This window comes from Nannospalax galili, unplaced genomic scaffold (assembly GCF_000622305.1).
Source record: "Nannospalax galili isolate Female #2095 unplaced genomic scaffold, S.galili_v1.0 scaffold945, whole genome shotgun sequence".
In the NCBI taxonomy this organism is placed as follows: Eukaryota; Metazoa; Chordata; class Mammalia; order Rodentia; family Spalacidae; genus Nannospalax; species Nannospalax galili.
This window is the reverse complement of record NW_008352650.1, coordinates 464,006-483,933: the sequence shown is the minus strand read 5'-3', so window position 1 is coordinate 483,933 and position 19,928 is coordinate 464,006. Positions and strand designations below refer to the sequence as shown.

General features: G+C 49.1%; 1 protein-coding gene across 6 annotated transcripts in view; it reads left to right on the top strand.

The window, feature by feature from the left end:
* The window catches only part of Cyth1 (cytohesin 1), a 94,246-nt gene that overhangs the window by 59,840 nt on the left and 14,478 nt on the right, over positions 1–19,928 (top strand). For 4 of the 6 annotated variants that reach the window (XM_017802344.2, XM_017802347.2, XM_017802345.2 and 1 more), the window contains exons 2-9: positions 6,377–6,459; positions 7,838–7,902; positions 13,197–13,263; positions 13,566–13,684; positions 14,022–14,102; positions 14,944–15,056; positions 16,822–16,970; positions 17,366–17,478. In XM_017802344.2, the coding sequence (XP_017657833.1) occupies positions 6,377–6,459; positions 7,838–7,902; positions 13,197–13,263; positions 13,566–13,684; positions 14,022–14,102; positions 14,944–15,056; positions 16,822–16,970; positions 17,366–17,478 (790 nt within the window). The remainder of the gene's footprint in view (positions 1–6,376; positions 6,460–7,837; positions 7,903–13,196; positions 13,264–13,565; positions 13,685–14,021; positions 14,103–14,943; positions 15,057–16,821; positions 16,971–17,365; positions 17,479–19,928) is intronic. The other 2 variants (XM_008849646.3, XM_029554358.1) reach the window with 1 other exon arrangement.

The following is a 19,928-nucleotide window of genomic DNA, read 5'->3' as shown; positions in this document are numbered from 1 at the left end:
GCCCAGGGTCACACAGCTGCTGAGTTTGGACTGCTGGTGAATATACCCTGGTGGCCCTGATCAGTTGCAAAAGGGGTACAGTGCCCTTCCAGCATGGTCCTTATTAATGTGTGTTGCTGAAGCTGTCCATGTTCCTCTGGGTCTTCCCTGGAACCAGTGCTCTCACAGGAAAGAATGGCTCTGCCACAGCAGTAACCGGAGTGAACAGCGGTGGTGCATGGGGGCAGTGGGAGGAGCGTGAGCCTCAGAAGAAGGAACCTGGCTTAGGTCGGGCACCCACGGGGCTCACTGCTCTTTACTCCCCGCGCCGTGCTGGTGGGAGTTGGTCTGTCTCATGGAGGGTGGGACTGAGGCCCAGAGAGATGAAGAGCTACCTGAGCATATGGCCCCCAGCCCTGAGTTCTTGCCAGTACTTCCAAGTTTTTGAGACTATGAGTCCCTGAGACTTCCTAGGAGAGAGGGTGGCATAGGGTTCTGTAGCTGAAAAGATCTGGCTATGTTGCTGAGGTTGCACTGACCAGGTTCACTGGAGGGCATTTGATACATGGTGCTGTGACTGGTACTGTTGACCCTCAGAGTTCTTTACCCTGTGGTCCCTGGGATGGTGTCTCATGGGAGGTTGGAGGCCTTCTTCCACAGACAGTGTCCTGTACCTGTGCTTTTGAAACTAGAAGCATGGTTTAGGACGAGCCGCTGGCCCTCAGAGTGGATGCCAGTTCAGAGGAGGGTGTGGGGAAGCTCGAGCTTCATTCACTGCTGCTGCTGTTCTAGGCTGGGCTTCGCATGCCTGTGTGTCTGAGTGTGTGCGCGCGGGGGAGGGGCATACACGTATGGTCCGTATCTAGGAGACTCCAGGTCCATGATAGTAAAGGGTGGCTTCACAGGAGGGCTTCTTGGTGACAATCTCTGGTGTTTGAAAATATAACAGGTGAGCTCCTGGTCCTGGGGTTGCCGCCTTAGCCAGGGTGGCTGTGCTTTGTGTTTAAGTTCTTCGCAGGCGAGAGAGAAAGCAGGCCTGTCGGGGCTCCCAGTTCTTAGTTACTGCCTTAATGTTCCCTGCAGTGCTAGATGAAGTGACGCTTTTCATCCACGGAGAGGCAGGAGCTGTGTGTATTCCGATTATAATTACAGTGAGGGAATAAAAGGCAGGCAGTGTGTTTTCAAGCCGGACAGGAGGTCTTGGAGGTGGAAGAGTGACCTCAGAGAAAGAAGAGAGAAGCCTCGGTTCCCAAGCATGCCTGGGACCCTCTGATTTCACAGCTCTCACCAGGGCTGGGTGGGTGCCATGCATTTGAGCTGTTGGCCGCAGTGCCCCCGAGCGGAACCTGCCGTCACAGGAGCTGCATCCGCAGTGGGACCTCACGGCACACCACAGGGCAGCTGCCATGGGACAGCGGGGACTGCAGGCCTTTAGACCAGTGCCTGCAGTCCTGTACACACTCTCTGTCCCTGGGCTTGGAAATCAGGCACCGTCCCTTTAAGACAGCCCTCCTTTGTATGCACTGGCTGGAACTCATCTCAGCTCTGGGTTTCTGCCGACTAAATCTGCAAAGCAACATTTAAATAAATAAATAAATAAATAAATGAAAGCTTCCCTTGTTGGCTTTCTTTTCACAGCCGGGAACAATGGCCCCTTGTTGTTTGGCCACTTTAATCCCCTTCATTAAATTGGAGCCTTGGAAAGTATTGGTGAGGAGGCCAGTGCTGGACCGTGCCCCTGCCTGCCAGCGGACACCTTACAGATTAACCCTAACTCAACCCTAACTCGGTTCTCTGTTCTCAGCTCAGGCCCTCCCGCATGGTGGGGGCGGTGGTACTGTGACAGGATGGCTCCTTTGATCTGGCTCCATTGTGCTCAGGCTACTGCCCTCCCCAGTGGCCATTCCTTTAGAGAAAAGGGTTTAGCCGCCTCCCTGGCACAGAAGCGTGGCCACAGCACGTGGCAGTTGGAGGAGGGGGGAGTTGTTTGCTGTTCTGCCGTCTGGCCTGTCCAAGCAAGCACTCTGGTGCAGTTTAACCTAGTGATCCATAGCGGCAGGTGCAGATAGGCTTCCCTGCTGGTGCCCCCTTAGAGTGGACAGGACCACCCGTGCCCCTGCCCTCTCCCCCTTCTCCCCGGCATCATTCTGCCATTCACAGTGCCTCAGAGTCACCAGGTCCTAGGAACCCCCACACTGCCAGCACCCCAGCATTCACGTCCATCCTTTGTGTTAAATGAAACAAAGTATTCTGTCATCGGGGTGTGTTTTCTTATGGCACGAAGGCTTGAACTGAGGATTTGGTGTTGCATTGATAAGTTTGTGCACAAGTACTTGTTAAAATGTTAGGTTTTTCCTCATTCAGCAAAAGTCCAGGAGAATAAAATAAGATCTAGGTTGTTTTTGTCTTTTACGTTCTTGGTTCTTTTTAAACCCAAATGGAAGCAGCATTGCGATTTCAGGTTTCTAAATGCTAGGGGAAGAAGTGACTTAGAGATCGTGTGGTCAGTGTCAGAAGAATAAATGTCTTGGTCTTTATTCTAGTAGCAAATGGGCTTGGAGCTGTTCGTGTCTGACTTGAAGGGCACAGAGGCCTTGTTTTTCTGGAAGCTGTAGGCTAGAGTGTAGGTTCTCACTGCGAGACCGCCTAAGCACAGGCTGCTTTCCCATTGCTTGGTCCCAGACCTGCCCCAGGCAGCCAGAGCCCCTGAACTCGGTGGTGGTAGAGCTGGTAAGTGATGTTGGGCTCTTTTGTGGCTAATTATTATGGCAGAGTCACTGCAACTCCTGGCTTCCTCCTGTGCCGCAGAGGGTTTAGCTCACCTCATTTTCTTCTCTTGAGTAGCTTGTCCTAATCTTTGGTTCTTTTATTTTACCTTTGGAGTCCTGTATGTGTGTCTGCTGCACTGTGGACTTTTCTCCTGGTCTTTGCTCAGGCCTCTACCTCATGTATCCTCTGCCCCTCACGTGGCCCTGTCCTGTCACACCTGTCTCCTCCTTCATAGTTCCGTTGTCACCCTTGATGGCACACGTTTTGTTCTTTATCCTGAGCGAGCCTTTCATGCTTTTCCAGCAGGCAGATTCCAAAAGCTAACAACCGGCAGATACAGAAACAGAAACAGAAACCGCTCACCCCGGGGCCCAGTGGGCCCTGCCCGCTTTGATGAGCTGTTCCTAGCACCCCTGGTTGCCTAGGACCTCCTGCTTTTTTCCTTCTGGGATCCCCTTTAGTCGTGGATTTTGTTTTGGGTTTGTTTTTTTTTTTTTTCTGTTTCTAAGTACTTTTTATTTTGCTAAGAGAAAATGGATCATGCCTGTTCATTTTGTGTGTGTTCCCAGTATCCCTGAGATGGGGTCTTGTGTGTAGCCATGCTGGCCTCACATTTACGCCCCTTCTTTTATTTCCGACCTCTTTCGCTCTTCCTGATGTCCTTCACAGAGCCCTTGGCTTGCTTTCTGTCCACCCAGATCCTTGTTTGTCATCCTCAGGTTCCTGAGCTAGTCCCTGTCCCTTGTACCCCATCTTCTCTAGAAGTCCCTTTACGAACATGTGACTGGGAGATCCACCTTCTGCTCCTTGGGTGTCTGAAGTGATTCTAGCTTGCTCTCCCAGTTGACAGAGAATTCGAGGGCCCAGTTAGAATTTGAAGGTGCTCACTGGGCAGTGTGGACATCTTCTCTTGTGAACTGATACGATCCTTCCCTCCTTGGACTTTGTTGTGTTTATCTCATGGTAGGACTTTAAACTTTGAAGAGTTGGCCTGCTGCTCCCTGTTCTTAGGTCTCTTCCTCTTGCTCTTTTTACAAGCATACCTTAGTTTTCTCCTAAAGTCTCTTCTTGACTTCTTTGTTTAGGAAGGAGGACTGCAGGGCACACAGAAAACATTAACTTGCAGGAGTGTATTCTTTTTATGTAACTTTCTTTTTTGTAGCTTCCAAGCCTTTTAAGGTTTTCTCTTCTCTGGTGTCTGTTTGCTCCAGGGTAAGTTTTTCTGTTTTGGATCTTAGTCTTTCTCTCTCAGGCTGTAGATGTGATATAAGAGTGAAGCTTGATGGAGCAGGCAGAGGCCCTGGAGAGATTGGGCTCGGGGCGGGGTGCTTTGTAAAGGTGAACAGGCAGGAGCCTCCTTTGCCACAGGCTGCTAGGTCTCCAGGTATCAGCTCTGAGCCCCACACCCCCGCACGCCCTCCCCCCAACCCCACCCCTCCTCGGCCTGGCAGCTTGCTCACCAGCAGTTGGTCTAGTTCTGCTTTGCCTGGGGATCACTGAGTACTCCAGTTCTTCCGTATATAGAGCTCTGTGTTGGGTGACACAGTGGTATCCGGGCTTGAAGGCCTCTGCTGTCATGGAGTCGGCGTTCTGGAGTGATGCACTAGCGCTTCCTGTGTATACCTCCTCTGTCTGGGAAACTTGTTGAAATCTCTTCTCATAACCTGCTGGAATGTAGGTTTTAATTTTTTTCCTTGTTTTAAAAATAATATATTGAAAATCAAGAACTGAGAAGCACAGTTTGAATGTATAGTGCTGGTAATGGACTCTGTCTGACCTTCTAGAAGAATTGCCTTTTAGTGATGAAAGTTGCCCTTAGTGATGAAAGTTGGCTTCTCGATGTGCAGCCAGCCATCTGGAGATAGGATTGAATTTGTATGATCAACCTTGTAATAGGGATCTGGAATTTAGTCTAGCCTCTGCTCCAGTGGAGACTGATTGATGTCTGATTAACCAGATCTGTAAGCTTCAAATCAAATCCCAATCATTGATACCCCCAGTTAATAGATATTTAAAAAATGAACTACTGCCCCATAGTTTCAAAACCACATTATTTCAGAATATCTTTCTTCTAGAACCTCTTCTGTATCCTACCTGGGCATCAGGCAGACGTGTCATCCCAGCTCTGTGCTGTGCAGCAGATACGCTGTGATCTACAGGTGCAAGTGTGTTTCCTAGCAGGCCCTGTGGGCTCCACTGTCTGGCATACTTACCAAGCTGCTACCTCATCAGTGTGTCTCCAGTGTGAAGTGCTGTTACTGGGGCACTTTGCTTTGTTTTTATAGAGTGCTCATACATCTCAAACTAGGCATCATTCTTCAAGTGTGCAGTATCAGCACCTGTATAGTACAGCTCTGACTCAAGGACAGACTCAGACTGCCCCTTCCTGTAGTTGTGGGCACCCAGCACCTTGCCATATGGGAACAGGAGCCAACGCTTTGCCTACTCAGCACCAGGCATGCCATGAGGCACTTTAGGTACAGGCATTACCCACAGTCACTTGCAGCCCAAATTATTAAATGGAAAATTCAAGAAGTAAACAAGTCATAAGCTTTAAGTCACATGCCATTCTGAGTAGCAGGTTGAGTTTTGTGCTGTCCTACCCCATCCCTTTCTGCCTGTGATCCTTCTGTGAAATTGTGAGAGAAGGGATTTTACTACGTTACCTGAACTGACAACCAGGTAAGTGGCCATAGTACATGATGGTGCTAGGCTAAGAGAGAAACGGTGTCAGATGCAGGTGTGTGTGCAGAGAAAAGCAGTCTGTGTGGAATTGAGGGCTACCTGTTTTCCAGATGTCTGCTGGAGGTCTCCGAACATGTCCCTCAGGGCAAGGGGCATGGCTATTCCACTTCCTCCTCAAGTCACCATGCAGTGGCGTGAGCATGCCTCCTTAACGACAGCAACACACCTCAAATGGGCTCAGTAACTGTTGAAGTGAGCTGGTGAGGTGTGTGAAAGGCTGTTCTAGTTTGTTCCTCCCACAGAAGAGTCATCTTGAGGGTGCCTGCCCAGCACTGGTGGGCATGGGTGAGGAAATAGTCTCTGGGGTCTGTGGCAGTCTCACCGTGAGAGCTGTGATGGGGAATTGCCGCTGTTCTGATGGTGGGAGCACGCTTTGAAACATTTAAACAGGTAGAAGTGTATGAAGAAGAGTCTCATAATCCCGGCTCCCAGAGTGCAGTGCTGTTAGGTGTGCTTTGAGACCTTCTAGCCCTTGTAGTGGCACGGAGCGTTCGTGTTACTTTGTAGCTTGCCTCCCACTCCCACTTCAAGTGCCTTGGGCAGCTCCTGGGCCATAGAGTGACACTTTGGACCCTCAGGGAGCTGAGGCCTGGCCTCTCCCAGCTTGAAGGGATGAAGGCAGCCAGGTAGACACTAACACCCACCACTTTACTCCCCACGGCGAATTTGCCCTTCGGTTCTTCCTTCCAAGCAGCCCGTGCTGGGCTGGATGAGTGCTGAGGGTCCTGCCGCTCCTGTGGCCCTTCTGAGAACTGGGTTCGTAGCAGGCGGCTGTTTCTGAAGCTGACTTCCAGTTTCTTTCTTGCTCACAGTCTCCCTGCGTCTTTGAGTTTTTGTTACTTGGGTGAACTAAATGCTGTCTCGGTGGCATTTCTCTCTGCAGTTCCCAGTGACCTGACTGCGGAGGAGCGACAAGAACTGGAGAATATCCGGAGGAGGAAGCAGGAGCTGCTGGCTGACATTCAGGTAGGAGGGCAGTTGGGAAGTGGACCCACATAGAAGCCAGGGTGACACACCTGGTTTGTGACTGAGTGTGTCCTTCACGGGTGCCCTTGAGGCACGCATGTCTGGCCTGTGCTTGCACAGCTTGGAACAGAGTGTAGGTGTTAGCACTCACCTCTGCTTTCCCAGAAAGCAGAGTCTCAAAAATGCTCACCCTGCTGCCATTTGTCAGCTGGAGTGACTGAGTGACTGAGTCCTCCTAGCTGATGTACCAGGGGAACAGGCCTCGGGTTTGCTGGTGCCTTGGGTAGGTGTGGCCCTGCCTCTCTCCCCGATGGGGCATGAGATAGTGTTCTGCTTCTTGTTTGTTTGGTTTTGGTTTGGTTTTTGTTACTGGCTTCGAGGTAGAATCTCACTGTGTAGATCAGGCTGGCCTGGAACTCACAGAATTCCTCTTCCTTCCCAGTGTTGGGATTGAAGGCTTGCGCCACCACGCCTGGCAGAGCTCTGGTTTTTTGAACATCAGTCCTTTCCTGGTCATGGGTTGGAACTGAAGGTACCTTTATAACCCACTGTAAGGGTGGAATCTCACATGTTTACAGGGGACATCCCTAGAGACACCTGGTGATGGTGCACAGTGATTTTACGGTTCTTCCAGGTTCCTTTACACAACTGCCAACCTGCGTTGGAAACAAGGCATAGAAACTGTTTTGAGTTATTTTAGCCTGAGCTAGCAAATGCCACTCTTCTCAATCCTTTGTAAAATGTCGGGTGAAAAAAGGGGGCCTGAAACCTGCCCTGCCCCAGGTGGTTGAGACTCTTTGGGTGGTTTGCCTGGTTCTTCGGTTCCTGTTTCCTGCTAAATGTTGGGAAGGTGGAGCTGCGTCAGGTCAGTCCCTCCCCTCCAAGATTGTGCAGAAGGGCCAGGCTGGCAATAGGTGTAGTGCCAGGGGCGAATGGGCAGCGGATTTAGAGGGACCGTCCCTCGGCCAGCATGGGTCAGCAGTGTGGGCCCGGCATGGACTCTGCTGGCCCAGCCTCTGGCTACATGGGTGCCACTGTGCCGCCACACCTGTTTGGGAGCTGCACATTGTTCTGAAAAACCACGCCGAGGTGCCATTTCTCAGGGTAGTGCACATGCCTTGTGAACGTCTCTCCTAGGCTCTGGGAGGTGAAGAGTCGCCTTTTCTGCCTTTTGTAGCCCTAAGACGCTTACTGTCCGGTGGGAGTCCAGTCAAGATTTGCTGAGTAAATAAATTCTCCTAGGTGACTTTTTGGTTTCTGTATGTGCCCCGTTTTGTTCAGCTGTTTGGTGGTGTTGGTGGAGGGAGTTGTGTGAGAGGCTGTGACTCATCACACTGGTCTGCTGCCTTCCTCCTGGTAACTCTCCTTCTGTTTACAGAGGCTGAAGGACGAGATAGCAGAAGTCGCTAATGAAATTGAAAGCCTGGGCTCCACAGAGGAGAGGTGAGTCCACCCTGCTGTGGGCAGGCTCCTGCTTCCAGCACTTTGGTCACCTGTCCTTCTGTCCTTCTGCATACTGCCTGGACACATGTAGGGGGAATGCAAATTTTGTACCTTGTAGTCCCAGCGAGCACACAGAAGCCCTCACTCCAAACTCTGAGCCTTCACTGCCAAGGATCTTGAACATAGGAACAAAACTGAGCTAGAAACTGCGAAGGCACCGGAAAGCCTTAGTGCTCTTGGTTGTGTGAATTAGCCCGTCATCCCCTGTTCTCCACTCTGTTTGTATTTTAAGGGTTATTTTTTGTGTGTGTGTGTAAAGGAAAAGTTTAATGGGCATTCTAATTTAATTTCAAAAGACTGGTGTGCCCAGTTATGTTTGAGTATAATGTCATTTATTCATACCTCCTTAGTGCTTAAGAGAAAAGAATGTACAAGTGATCAGGTCATGGCATGTAAAGATGACAAGGAGAGTCTGTTTTTTTCTTTTAATGATATGAAATGTCAGTGACTCTGAGAGTTCAGTTTTGAGTAGGATTCCCAGACCATTTCTAACCGGTTCATGCGATAAATGAGCTGCTTCCAGGCCCCTCTGTGTCTGTATTTTTCTAACCCTAAGCCTCCCTTGTCTGGCTTCCCAAGGCCATTTGATATGTTACTGTAAACCTGTGTGGGCGGTACCTTTAGGGGTGAAGGAGTGGTGTGTCCACAGCCGACTCAACACCGTCAGCCTCTGGGGTGTCTGGAGTTACAGCTTTCTTCATTTCTATTCTTGAAAAAATCACAGAGACTGATAAATTACAGTTCATCAAAATTTAAACCTTGTGCTCTTAGAAAACATAACTGTTGACCTAGGGGGTAATATCTGGTAGAACATTTGCCTAGCTGTGGGAAGCCCTAGGTGGAACAGCCCCAGTACCACCACCACCACCACCACCAGCCCCAGCACCACCACCACCACCACCATCAGCACCACCACCACCACCACCACCACCACCACGTGATAACTCTTAAGTGGATGGGCAATCACAGCATAGGAGACGATGCCTGCAGCATGTACATCTGAAAGAGACCTGTGCCCAGAATAGGAATGCATGCAGTTCGGTGACGCACACAGCCCACACAGAGGACAGGCCAAACCCTGTTCAAACCTTGGACAGATCATCTGCAGAAGAAGCTGTTTGTGTAAAGATGCATGGATGAGCTCCGCACCGTCAGTCCTGAGGGCCGATCATAAAACTGCTGTGAGGTGCAGCTTCACACCCCCGATGGCTAGAATGAAAAGGGCTGGTGATACCCGGTGCTGGAGAGTACTAGCCAGAGTAACATGGACTCAGCATGTGGGAAGACAGTTGTCAGTTTCTTAGAACATTAAACACAGGTGTTTACTTAAAAGATGAAAAATACATCCACAGAAAGACCTGCCGAGGACATTCTAGCATCCTCACTAGGGTAGCTCCAAAGGGCCCGGATGCCCACCAGCAGGTGAATGTGTAAGTGGGCTGCAGCAACTGGCTGTTACTCCGCAGTACTAGAACAGGGGGCTTCTGTCCTGAGGCTCTGCAACGAGGAAACTAGGCTGCACCAGCAGAAGTACAGCAGTGGCTGCTGTGAGGTAGCAGAGGGAGGACTGGCCAGAGAGGGACACAGGGAAACCTAGTGGGAAGGTGGGAGCAGGCTTCATCCAGAGCTGTGGCCACCAGGGTCTCAACGCCCATCAAAACTGAACCAGCCACTTGGGATGTGTGCATTGTCCTCAGTGTGAGTTTTTCCTGGATTAAACAGTAAAGTATTGGCTTTTTCCTGATTCTAAAGGGAGTGTGTGTGTGTGTGTGTGTGTGTGTGTGTAATTTTTACATTATATTTAGTTATTTTGTGAGGGTGGGCACACACATGCCACAGCACACATGTGTATCTCTGGGATCCAATTCAGGTGGTCGGGCTCGGCTGCAGATGCCTTTTCCCAATCTCACCAGCCCAGAACATGTGTTTATTGTTGGAAATTGACAAAATAGAGCAAAACGTGAAGAAAAACATTTCCCATAGTCACCAATGCAGAAGATAACCATGATTAATATTGTAGTATATTTCCTTTCTGTGTGTTTTAGAGTCTACAGTATACTTGGAATTCAGGGTACCAGTTGCTTAATTTCCTGTGAGTTGTCACAGAGTACCAATGAGCTGACGTCCCCAATGTTAGCGTTAGGCACTGAGAGCACTCAGCTAGCGAACTTAAGAAGACCAGCTCTCCTGCTCACCAGGGCTTAGTCCTCTCCGTGGGGTCTGAGTGGACAGCAGGTACCACAATTTTCAGTAAACAAGAAAGACTGTTATCTGATGTAACTTAAAACATGAAGAACCAACCCCCTTTAAAGATAGCATAGGGGCTGGTGAGATGGCTCAGCAGATAAAGGTGCTTGCCTTGCAAACTTGACCTCCACATGTGTGTCATGGGATATACACCACACATGCACATCCTATGCGCACACACACTCAAAGTAATAAGTAATTTAAAGGTAACATATTAAAAAGACCAACTTTCATCAGTGCATCTAGTGCTATGAGCCCAGGAGCTACAATTCAGTTGTTTTTGGTTTAAAGTACCCACTGATGAGCCCACCAGGCTCCAGTAGACAGTTCCAAACCCATGGTCACACAGACACATCTATATACACAGTGATAGGTAAAGTAGGCGATGGATAAATCCGGTTGATCATGAGAAAGCACCAGGATACAGATAAAACTCCAGCGGAATGGAATGGAGTTTATTAGCATAGGAACACCTGGGACAGATTCCCTTCCAGGCAGGGAAAATGCCTGCCCCAGGTTGTGAGCTGGGGTCTTTTATAGGGGGAGGCCTCTGAGGGGTGCAGAAGGCGGGAAGATATATATATTTTTTAAAGTTGGGGGGTGGGGGGGAGTGGAACTGTTAAAACCTGTCCTCTTTAGAGATCAAAGGGGAAGCCTGCTGTGTTGGCCAAACAGTGGAGAAAAGTCTGCTTCTCTTGACTTCAAAGACCAGGGTGCTTACTAACTCGGTTCCCTTTTCTCAGGGGCTTGCGAGGTCCCTGAGGCCCTGTTGGCAGGGCTGTCTGATCCCTAACACACAGGATCTGATACTCATATTCTGCCTTTTCTGTAGGTGGGTTGTCATGTTTGTAATCAAAGGCCTGACGCCAACATTTCATGTAAATAACCCTAAACGCTATTTAACAGGTAGAAACCACTTAGTACTGTGGGACATAACACTTGTAAAGTTGACAGAGCTCATCCAGTAGCAGCACCATTGCTGTTGTGTGTGGAACCCTTGCCCTTGGGAGACTCCTGTGTGGAAAATGGAGAAAGCCTCTGCTGAGGACTTGAGCTGGACAGGTAGAGACGGAAGCTGACTTGTAGGGACCTGATGACACTAACCAGCCACCTGTGGTGAATGTCTCAGCAGTCGGAAGCAGCAATACTGGATGGTGAGGGTTAGGGGCTGACCCCTGGGGAAGCAGTAAAGTTAGCCAGCCACCTCCTGTGAGCACCCAGGGTGGGCAGAGACTGTAGCTGCGCAAACTGCTGAGTGTGCTCCTGAAGGCTGGGCTTACTGGAGGTTGCAGGAAGCCTTCAGTGAGGGACCAAACCAAGGCACAGGATGCTGAGAGCTACGTAGTTACGTGCCTTCGGAGATCTCTGAGTACCACATACTCTTACAGGAAATCACGCAGCAGCCATTTCCTTGTGGTATTTCTTTGGAAATACGGGTCAAAGTGATCTTCCTGAATTTAGAAAAAAGTGAGTAGATAACCGTTTGGACCCAGGAATTCCCAGACATCTGGTGTCTGCTGTCTGTTCTAGCTAAAGCTAAATGGTGTACTCCTTCTGTTCCCGTGAGGACCCTGTCACCTTGTGTTCTGGTTTCTTAACATCCTCAGGATTTTCAGATACTTTTCCAAACCTCAAGACAGGAACCTGGCCAGGCATGGTGGCACGTGTCTGTAATACTGGGAGACCTGCCTTTGCTGTGTAGTGAGTTTTAGGCCAGCCCGGAATACAGAACAAGGCCCTTTCTCAGCCAGAAAGAAAGAAAAGAACAGGAGCTTTATACCTTTGAGGATGTGCTCCTTAAGACAGTCACATAATTTATTTCTGAGCAACCCTTTGTTCTGTGAACTATAAATAACTGTTGTGGCCGTGCTTCCCAAATTTGAGTGCTCCCCAGAATTGTAGGAGGCTTCAAAAATATCTCCTAGAATCCACCCCTGAAACTTCTGAATGACTCAGTGGCCCAGACCTGGCAACTCAGTTCACATGTAGGATTATATAAAACGGGCAGGAGCCCTGGCCCCCTCACATACCCACTGGGTGAGGAGTTTCGACCCTTTCACAGACCCCCTGGATCAGCAGGAGCCCTAGCCCCTTTGAAGATGCACTGCATCTGAGTTTGCTGTGCTATGGCCCTGGTGGGGTGTTTGTGAATGAGAGCTGGTGTTCTTTACATCTGACGGGCTCCCTCCATGGCCAGTTTGTGGACCACACTTGGAGAAGTATGTCTGTGAATCTGCATTTTTCAGTCTGATACACAGTTTTAAAAATGACCACTCATTTGTACGGTTTCTTAACAACGTAAATACAGAAGAATCGCATGACCCCAACCGTGGGCATCTACCCAAAAGAAAGGAAGTATGTCCATACAAGGGGTGACACCAATGCCGATAGCAGCCCCGGGCACAATGGCCCCAAACTTGAGTGCTGTCATCTGGTGTGCGGCTAAGCAGATGGAAGGTATGCCTGTGGCGGAGCCCCGCTCGGCAGTAGAGGAGTGTTGTGCTTATGAACCTCAACGAGCGTGCTGAGCAAAGGAAGTCCAGACAGTGGTTCTGTGCACATGAGACATGAACAGGCAGACAAGTTCCCAGGGGCAGAGGTGGGAATGTGGGTTTACTAGGAACTGGTGTGAGACATTTTGTTGGACTGATGAAAATGCTTTAAATCTGGGTTATTGGAGTGGTTGCACAGCTTAGTAAGCTCACTGAAGACCATTCAGTTACATACTTAAAATGGGCACAGTCTATGACATGTAAATGTTACCTTGACAAAGTTTGACAAAAAGCATCAGAAGATAAAACCGTGGGCCTAGAGGAAGAGAACAAGTTAGGTGTGGAGCCAGGACCAGGCTTCAGCTGACCTTTCTTAGGCCGGCACATCCTGCCTGGTACCCTCCTAGACCAGTCTTCCAAAACTACATCAGTGGCTGCCCATAAGGACCTCCTGGAACTTCTGCCAGAGCGCTGATGGCTGTGCTTATCTTTCAGGAAAAACATGCAGAGGAACAAACAGGTAGCCATGGGCAGGAAGAAGTTTAACATGGATCCCAAGAAGGTGAGTAAAAGGCAGGCGCAAAGTCGCGCCATCCGTAAGACAGCCTTCCTGGCTCGTGGTCAGGTAGAGCTCGAAGGTGTTTTCCAAGCTGCCGTCTTCTGGAGTAAATGTTGCGTGGTTACCCCTGGTTGTCTTGAGTTCTGGGGTTCTGGTTTCTGACCTGCCAGCCTCGACCCCTCATGTCCACTGGTGGATACTTATCAGTTCTTACTCCAGGCCCGCACCCATTGCTGCCTCTGCCTCTCCTCCCTTTTCCATCTGTTCCAGGCAGGCATGACCAGCTCTTTCTGGTCTTTCTGCAGGGGATCCAGTTCTTAATAGAGAACGACCTGCTGAAGAACACTTGTGAAGACATCGCCCAATTCTTGTACAAAGGGGAAGGGCTCAACAAGACAGCCATCGGTGACTACCTGGGGGAGAGGTGAGGCCTTCTGAGAAAGTGGTTAGGAGATTCATGAAGAAACAAGCTCCCTGTTGCCCAAATTCTGGGAAGACCATGGTCCTGAGGCACAGTGACAGTCCTGAGGCATAGTGACCGTAGTGGTGCTGAGTGAAAGTTCTCTGGGGAATGGCAGCTTACTGCTTGGAGGATTTAGTGAACAGAGCCAGTCTGACATCCTCCTGACTGGATGGCCAGGATTGAGAGGCCTTGTGACTGGGGATTCTAGGGACACCACCTGACTGGAGATCAGGATGGGTCCTGGCCTGGGCATCGGGGTCTGACTTGTCTTTCTGCCTTGTCTCTCACCTGCTAACAGAGATGAGTTCAACATCCAGGTCCTGCATGCATTTGTGGAGCTGCATGAGTTCACTGACCTGAACCTCGTCCAAGCTTTGCGGTATGTACTGTTCATGGAGCTCCTTGGAGAGCGAGAATGTCTATCCTATGTGCCATTTGACTAAAACTGCGTCTTTGGGGATCATTGTGAATATCTTCAAGTGGTTTCAGCAGAAGCTTGTACGGGCCTGTGAATGAGAAAGACAGGTGGTTGGGGATTGCACTGTAGTCCACCAAGAAAGCAGGTGCTGGGGATCTTGGCCTCGGGTCTTCCCAAGATTGGGACCGGAGGTATTTTGGGGAACTTTCTCAGTACTTAAATACTGAAATTATTTCTACTCTTCATTATAGAAAACCCTTTAATTTTTTGCCCCAAAATAGCCGTGTATTTTCATCTCGTTTTAGGAAGAAAAAAGTCAACTTTTAATTGTTTTTGTCAAGGTTATTTTGTGCCTTTCTGAGAAATGAGCCCTGTGTTCTCACTGCTGTAGGTATAATCTAGGTTATCTCTTACGCGATGGTTTCAGTACATGTAGTAATGCAGAAGTAAGCTGGTGACTAGGGATCTGTGTGACCTTTAGAGCTCCATCCTGAATGCTCTGACCTGCCACCTAAGTTAGAGTTCATTTTAAATGGTCAGTGTTGGTGTTTCAGTCTTGTGTGTTATCCTGAAGAGAGCTATTCTTTGGAATAGGAAAATCTTAACTTCTCCATTTTCCTGAGCACTTTACCCTCACTTAAGATCACAGTGATGGGCAACAGTTAAATTAGCTTCTGTTCTGTAAAAGCAGACCAAAGCCCGCCTCATCTCCCTTTACCGTCTGATAGTAAACTCAGCAACAAACTCAGCAGCAGCCTAGCCTAGTGTTCAAAGTGAAGGAATCTCCTGTCCTCACCCTCAGGCAGTTCCTGTGGAGCTTCCGGCTCCCCGGAGAGGCCCAGAAGATTGACCGGATGATGGAGGCCTTTGCCCAACGGTATTGTCAATGCAATAATGGAGTCTTCCAGTCCACGGGTGAGTGAGGAGACCTCCAGTGTCGGGGAGGGGCATTTCCCTTGAGAGTCGAACTGAAGGTCACACCAAAAACATGAACTTGATGGGTACATGTAATGTTAAAAAGTTGGAAGTATTCAGAAGTTCCACATTAAGTCATGACAAAGAGCTAGATGGGGTTAATGGCAGAGTGCTTATCTCACATGCAGGAGTCCTGAGTTCCATCCCCAGCACTCTTAAGAAAAAAATTAAGTGCCAGGAATATAAATCGCAGTTCTTAAGAAGTCTGTAACTATTAACAGTGATGTCGGGGAGCTGTTTGCAGTGACATGTGTCTGTCGCTCAGCTACTCAGGAGGCTGAAGCGGGAGAATTGTGAATTAAATTAAGTAGATTGACTACATAGGTGAGATCTACTCTCAAAAAAAATCATGCTTTGGAAGAGTCTTTATTGGCATATGGGAAAATAAGATTAACAACAACAGAAAAAGCATAATGGGGAGTGGGCATAGTTTAATCCCAGCACTCAGGAGGCAGCAACAGGTGGATCTCTGTGAGAACGAGGCCAGCCTGGTCTACATACCAAGTTCTGGGCCAGCTGGGGCTACAGGGAAGAGACCTTGTCTCAAAACATGTATACACACACACACACACACACACACACACACACACACATATGGTATAGATCACCTATATACATGTGTGTTGGTCCACCTCCAGAAAGGAATGAACTCCCACAGCCAGTGCCACCACAGGGCAGGCTCCTGGGGACGGACTTTGCCCTTGTGAACACACTGTCGGTGTCTGTCTGGGCCGCACGTGTCCATTCTTGAATCAATGGCCAGGTTCTTTGAGGCAGTTTCTAGTGATCTGGTCCATCTCCCGTCTCTGCCCCTTACCACTGGGAGGGTGACCACGTCCATCTTTACTCTTCCCCATCCAGATTATCCCTAGTGCTCCTGCCCTACCCATTGCCACAATAAGTGTCCATGAGGTGATTTATTACTTGGTCATGTTTCTGTAGAAGAGAAAAGGAAGAATAAGTTACCACCGCACAGTGAGATTGTACATCATTTCACCTTCTTTTCTAGTACATCGTATTTTTCATTCTTTTTGACATGAAAAAATAAACATCTTAGGGCTTAAGAGCATAGACTGACTACTCTTGCAGAGGACCCTGGTTTCAGTTCCCACCACCCACATGGTCTAACTGTCTCTAACTCCAGTTCCAGAGGATCCAATACCCCTTTCTGGCCTCCGTGGGCATTGCATGCATGTGGTGGTGCACTTATATGCAGGCAGAATATACATACAATAAGATTTTTTTTAATAAAACAAACAAAAATCTTTAAGACTTGAGTACCTGAAGCCCTTTTGTATGTCTTGCCTCTTTCAAATGGTATATGTGGGGTTGGAGAGATGGCTCAGTGGTTAAGATGGCTCACTGACTGCTCTTGCAGAGGACCTGGGTTCAATTCCCAGCACCCACATGGTGGCTAACAACCATCTGTGACTCCAGTTCCAGGGGAATCTGTCTCCCTCTTCTGACTTTCGCAGGCATTGCACGACACGGGTGCACTTACACACACACAGGCAATACATTCATACACACATACACAAAAATAATAAGAATAAAATATTCAAATGGCTTATGCCTGAGGACACACCTGCACCTTGCCTTGTCCCCCTCTCCTGGCTCATGGCTTTTCCTTCCTGATCTCATCTGGTGTTTGCTGCTGTTCTGAGTGGACATTTCTCGGTGATCACACCCTGCTTCTCTCCTGTAGACACTTGCTACGTTCTCTCCTTTGCCATCATAATGCTGAACACCAGCCTCCACAACCCCAATGTCAAAGACAAGCCTACTGTGGAGAGGTTCATCGCCATGAACCGTGGCATCAACGATGGGGGAGACCTGCCTGAGGAGCTGCTCCGGGTGAGCGGGTCAGAGTGGCCTCATTTCAGCTGGGACAGCCTTGTTTGTAGGAGAGAAGAAGGGTAACTTTCCAAGTGCCTGCTCTCTTAACTTCTTTGCATACATGAACCACACTAAGGCAGCTAAGAATCAGCAAGGGGAGCTTGGCTTCCAGATCTGACGTTAAAGGCCTGAGTAGAGGCCAAGCTGCTATTTTTCCGTCCTGAATTATCCACCAAGCATCTTATTTTTGTCCCTGTGAGCTGCCAAAGAGCAGAAACAGTCATGTTCTTCCTCTAGCTTCTGTGTGCCATACTAGAGGCACACGGTGAGTGCCTTTGGAATGAGGGGAGAGAAAGGGAGGAAGAAAAGATAGTTCTAGATTCAGAGACATGCAATGTCATCTTTTACCCCAGAATCTGTATGAGAGCATAAAAAATGAACCCTTTAAAATCCCAGAAGACGATGGGAATGACCTCACTCACACGTTCTTCAATCCAGACCGAGAAGGCTGGCTGCTGAAGCTCGGTAAGTCCCCTCCCCCAGCCTGGGGGCTCCTGCACAGAGCTCAGGAAGAAGGGCTGTGTGCACACAGGTTCAGGGTGTGGGTTAGGGGGCAGGTTACAGGTGCCCCACAGGGACTACCCTGGGTTCTGTTCTGACGAAGGTCTGCCTCCAGAAAGGAATTGGCTCACAATTGGCCACTGCCACCTCAGGACACAGGCTTCTGGGGACAAACTTTGCCCTTATGAACATTGCCCATGTGTGTCTGGGCCCCATGTGTCCACTCCAGTGGTCAGGTTCTTTGAGGGACCTGGTCCATCTCCCGTCTCTGCCCCTTACCTTTGGGAGGGTGACCAGCCATGTCCATCTCTATACTTCCCATCCCAGAGTATCCCTGGTGCTCCTGCCCTACCCAGTGCATCATCACCTCCCTCTGCATTTGGCTCCCACAGGCAGTGTGCATGGCAAACCTAGAGCCCTTGGCTGCAGCGCGATCCACAGCTCTCTTGCTCGTCCTCCGGCAGTGGGCCCGCCCTTCCCAATCTGAATCAGCCACATCAGTGGTTTATGTCATTCAGAGAAGTTAGAGGTGTCTTCCTTTTCCCTTTGCAAAAGGGAGCCTGAGTGGTTAGGGTTTATGGTCATGCCGTGCCAGGAAGGTGAGCAACGAAATAGGGAACCTCAGTGGGTTCTCACACATGTTCATGTCCACCTGTGACTGCTTCAGTATTCTCAGCACATAGAGAGGCCTCCGGATTCGCTGGACACTGGAGAGTACTTTCTGGTTTCCTTCTGCCTTGGCCTTTGCTGAGCTGAATTCCCACGTTAGGAGGGTGTGTTCCATTAGGCTGACCGTCCCTTCCCATCTCAGTTACTTGCCCTGGTGATGAGCAGTCATTTCACTCTTGACCTTTACTGACAACATCCAGGCAGGCTGAGATGGCACCGTCCACTGCTGACTCATCCAGACAACATAGATTTACATTTCCTTTAAAAAGCCCAGGTCCCTGTGTTTACACATGACTCAATTCATAACTTCCCCTTCAAGCACCCCTTCAGTGATCTGAGCCTCACACTGCCCTTGACTTGGCCAACATTTCATTAATCTCCAATCAGCAGAACCTTTGAAGTTAAGGCTCTGAAAATTTTAACCCCCACGGCAACCTTCTGTTCTGCATTCTTATTGCCAAATCGATAGAGTTAAAAGGAAACGCACTGGAAATTTTAAAAGCATGTCCAACTTTAGACGTGCTTCCCCGCTCCTTGGAAATCTGTTTCAGTGCTAATGCTAAGTGTTAGCTTTGACAGCTGAGAGACTAAAATTAGAACACAGATTATCTTGGTTCTTGTACCAGGATGACATGCAAATTCATGAAAGCATCCTGTATTTTTAAAAATCCAAAGTTTAAGCTGAATGTAATAGCTTACACCTCTAGTCCCAGACACTTGGGAGACAGAGGCAGGAGGATCTCTTGAGCCCAAGAGGTCAGGGCCAGCTGAGGCAGTATAACAAGGCCTTAGCCCAAAGAATAAAAGTTTCACTAATAAGGGGCTCATTCATTTTTGGATCACTGCATTACTTTTTCTAAACTTTCACCAAACCCTAGACTCTCAATACGGTATTTTCATTGTAGCACACCTAGAATCACCCCATGTGCGTGTGTGCTGCAGAGGGTAGGATGTTCTGCCATCTGTAGTTGTGTGTATATGTCCCTGTATGCATAGAGCCATAAGCATGTGTGTTCTTTTGCACACACATATGTACACGTGTGCATTCTTGAGCACACCAGAAAAGTGATGGGCAACTCAAGAAAGATGTTTAATTTTCTCAGGAGTGCGCATCACCCTTTCTTTGCATTGTGGACAGGCTAGCAGACATTGACCGTAACAAAGATAGGTTTGTGGCACCACTGGGTCAGGTTTAGGATACCTCAACTCTTGACAGCTGGGTCGTGGCCTGTAAGGCAAGTGTGCCATATGGCCATGGGTGATTGTTCACCCCATCCGTGCTTTTGGGTTACTTCCCTCCCCAGGCAGACATGAACGTGATGATACATTGCACTTTAAGATTAAGGAATCAGGTTTGATTTCTTTGTTTTAATTTTCTTTTCTCCCTCATTTGTATGTTTCCATGATTTTGGCTCTCCTTTTCCTTGCCCCCAACTCCAGGAGGTATGTAACCCCGCAGCCTGCTCGCCCACTCTGCCCAGGCCACTGTCATTGCTGCAGCGCTTCCGTATTTTGTTATTTTTAGTTCTTTCGTTTTTTAATTGCTGGTAGTAGTGTTGATGCTGCTTCTAACTACTGTACAGTCCCTAGGGAACTGGGCAGGGTCGGGGTGTGGGGCAGAGTTCACGTTCTCCTTGGTGAAGGAGAATGCCGTGCAGCAGCCAGCCAGAGGGAAGGTGCAGAGGTAGAAGTAGTCACGGAGGCGGACGAGGGGCTTGGGAGGGCACAGGGGCCTTCAGAGGACGT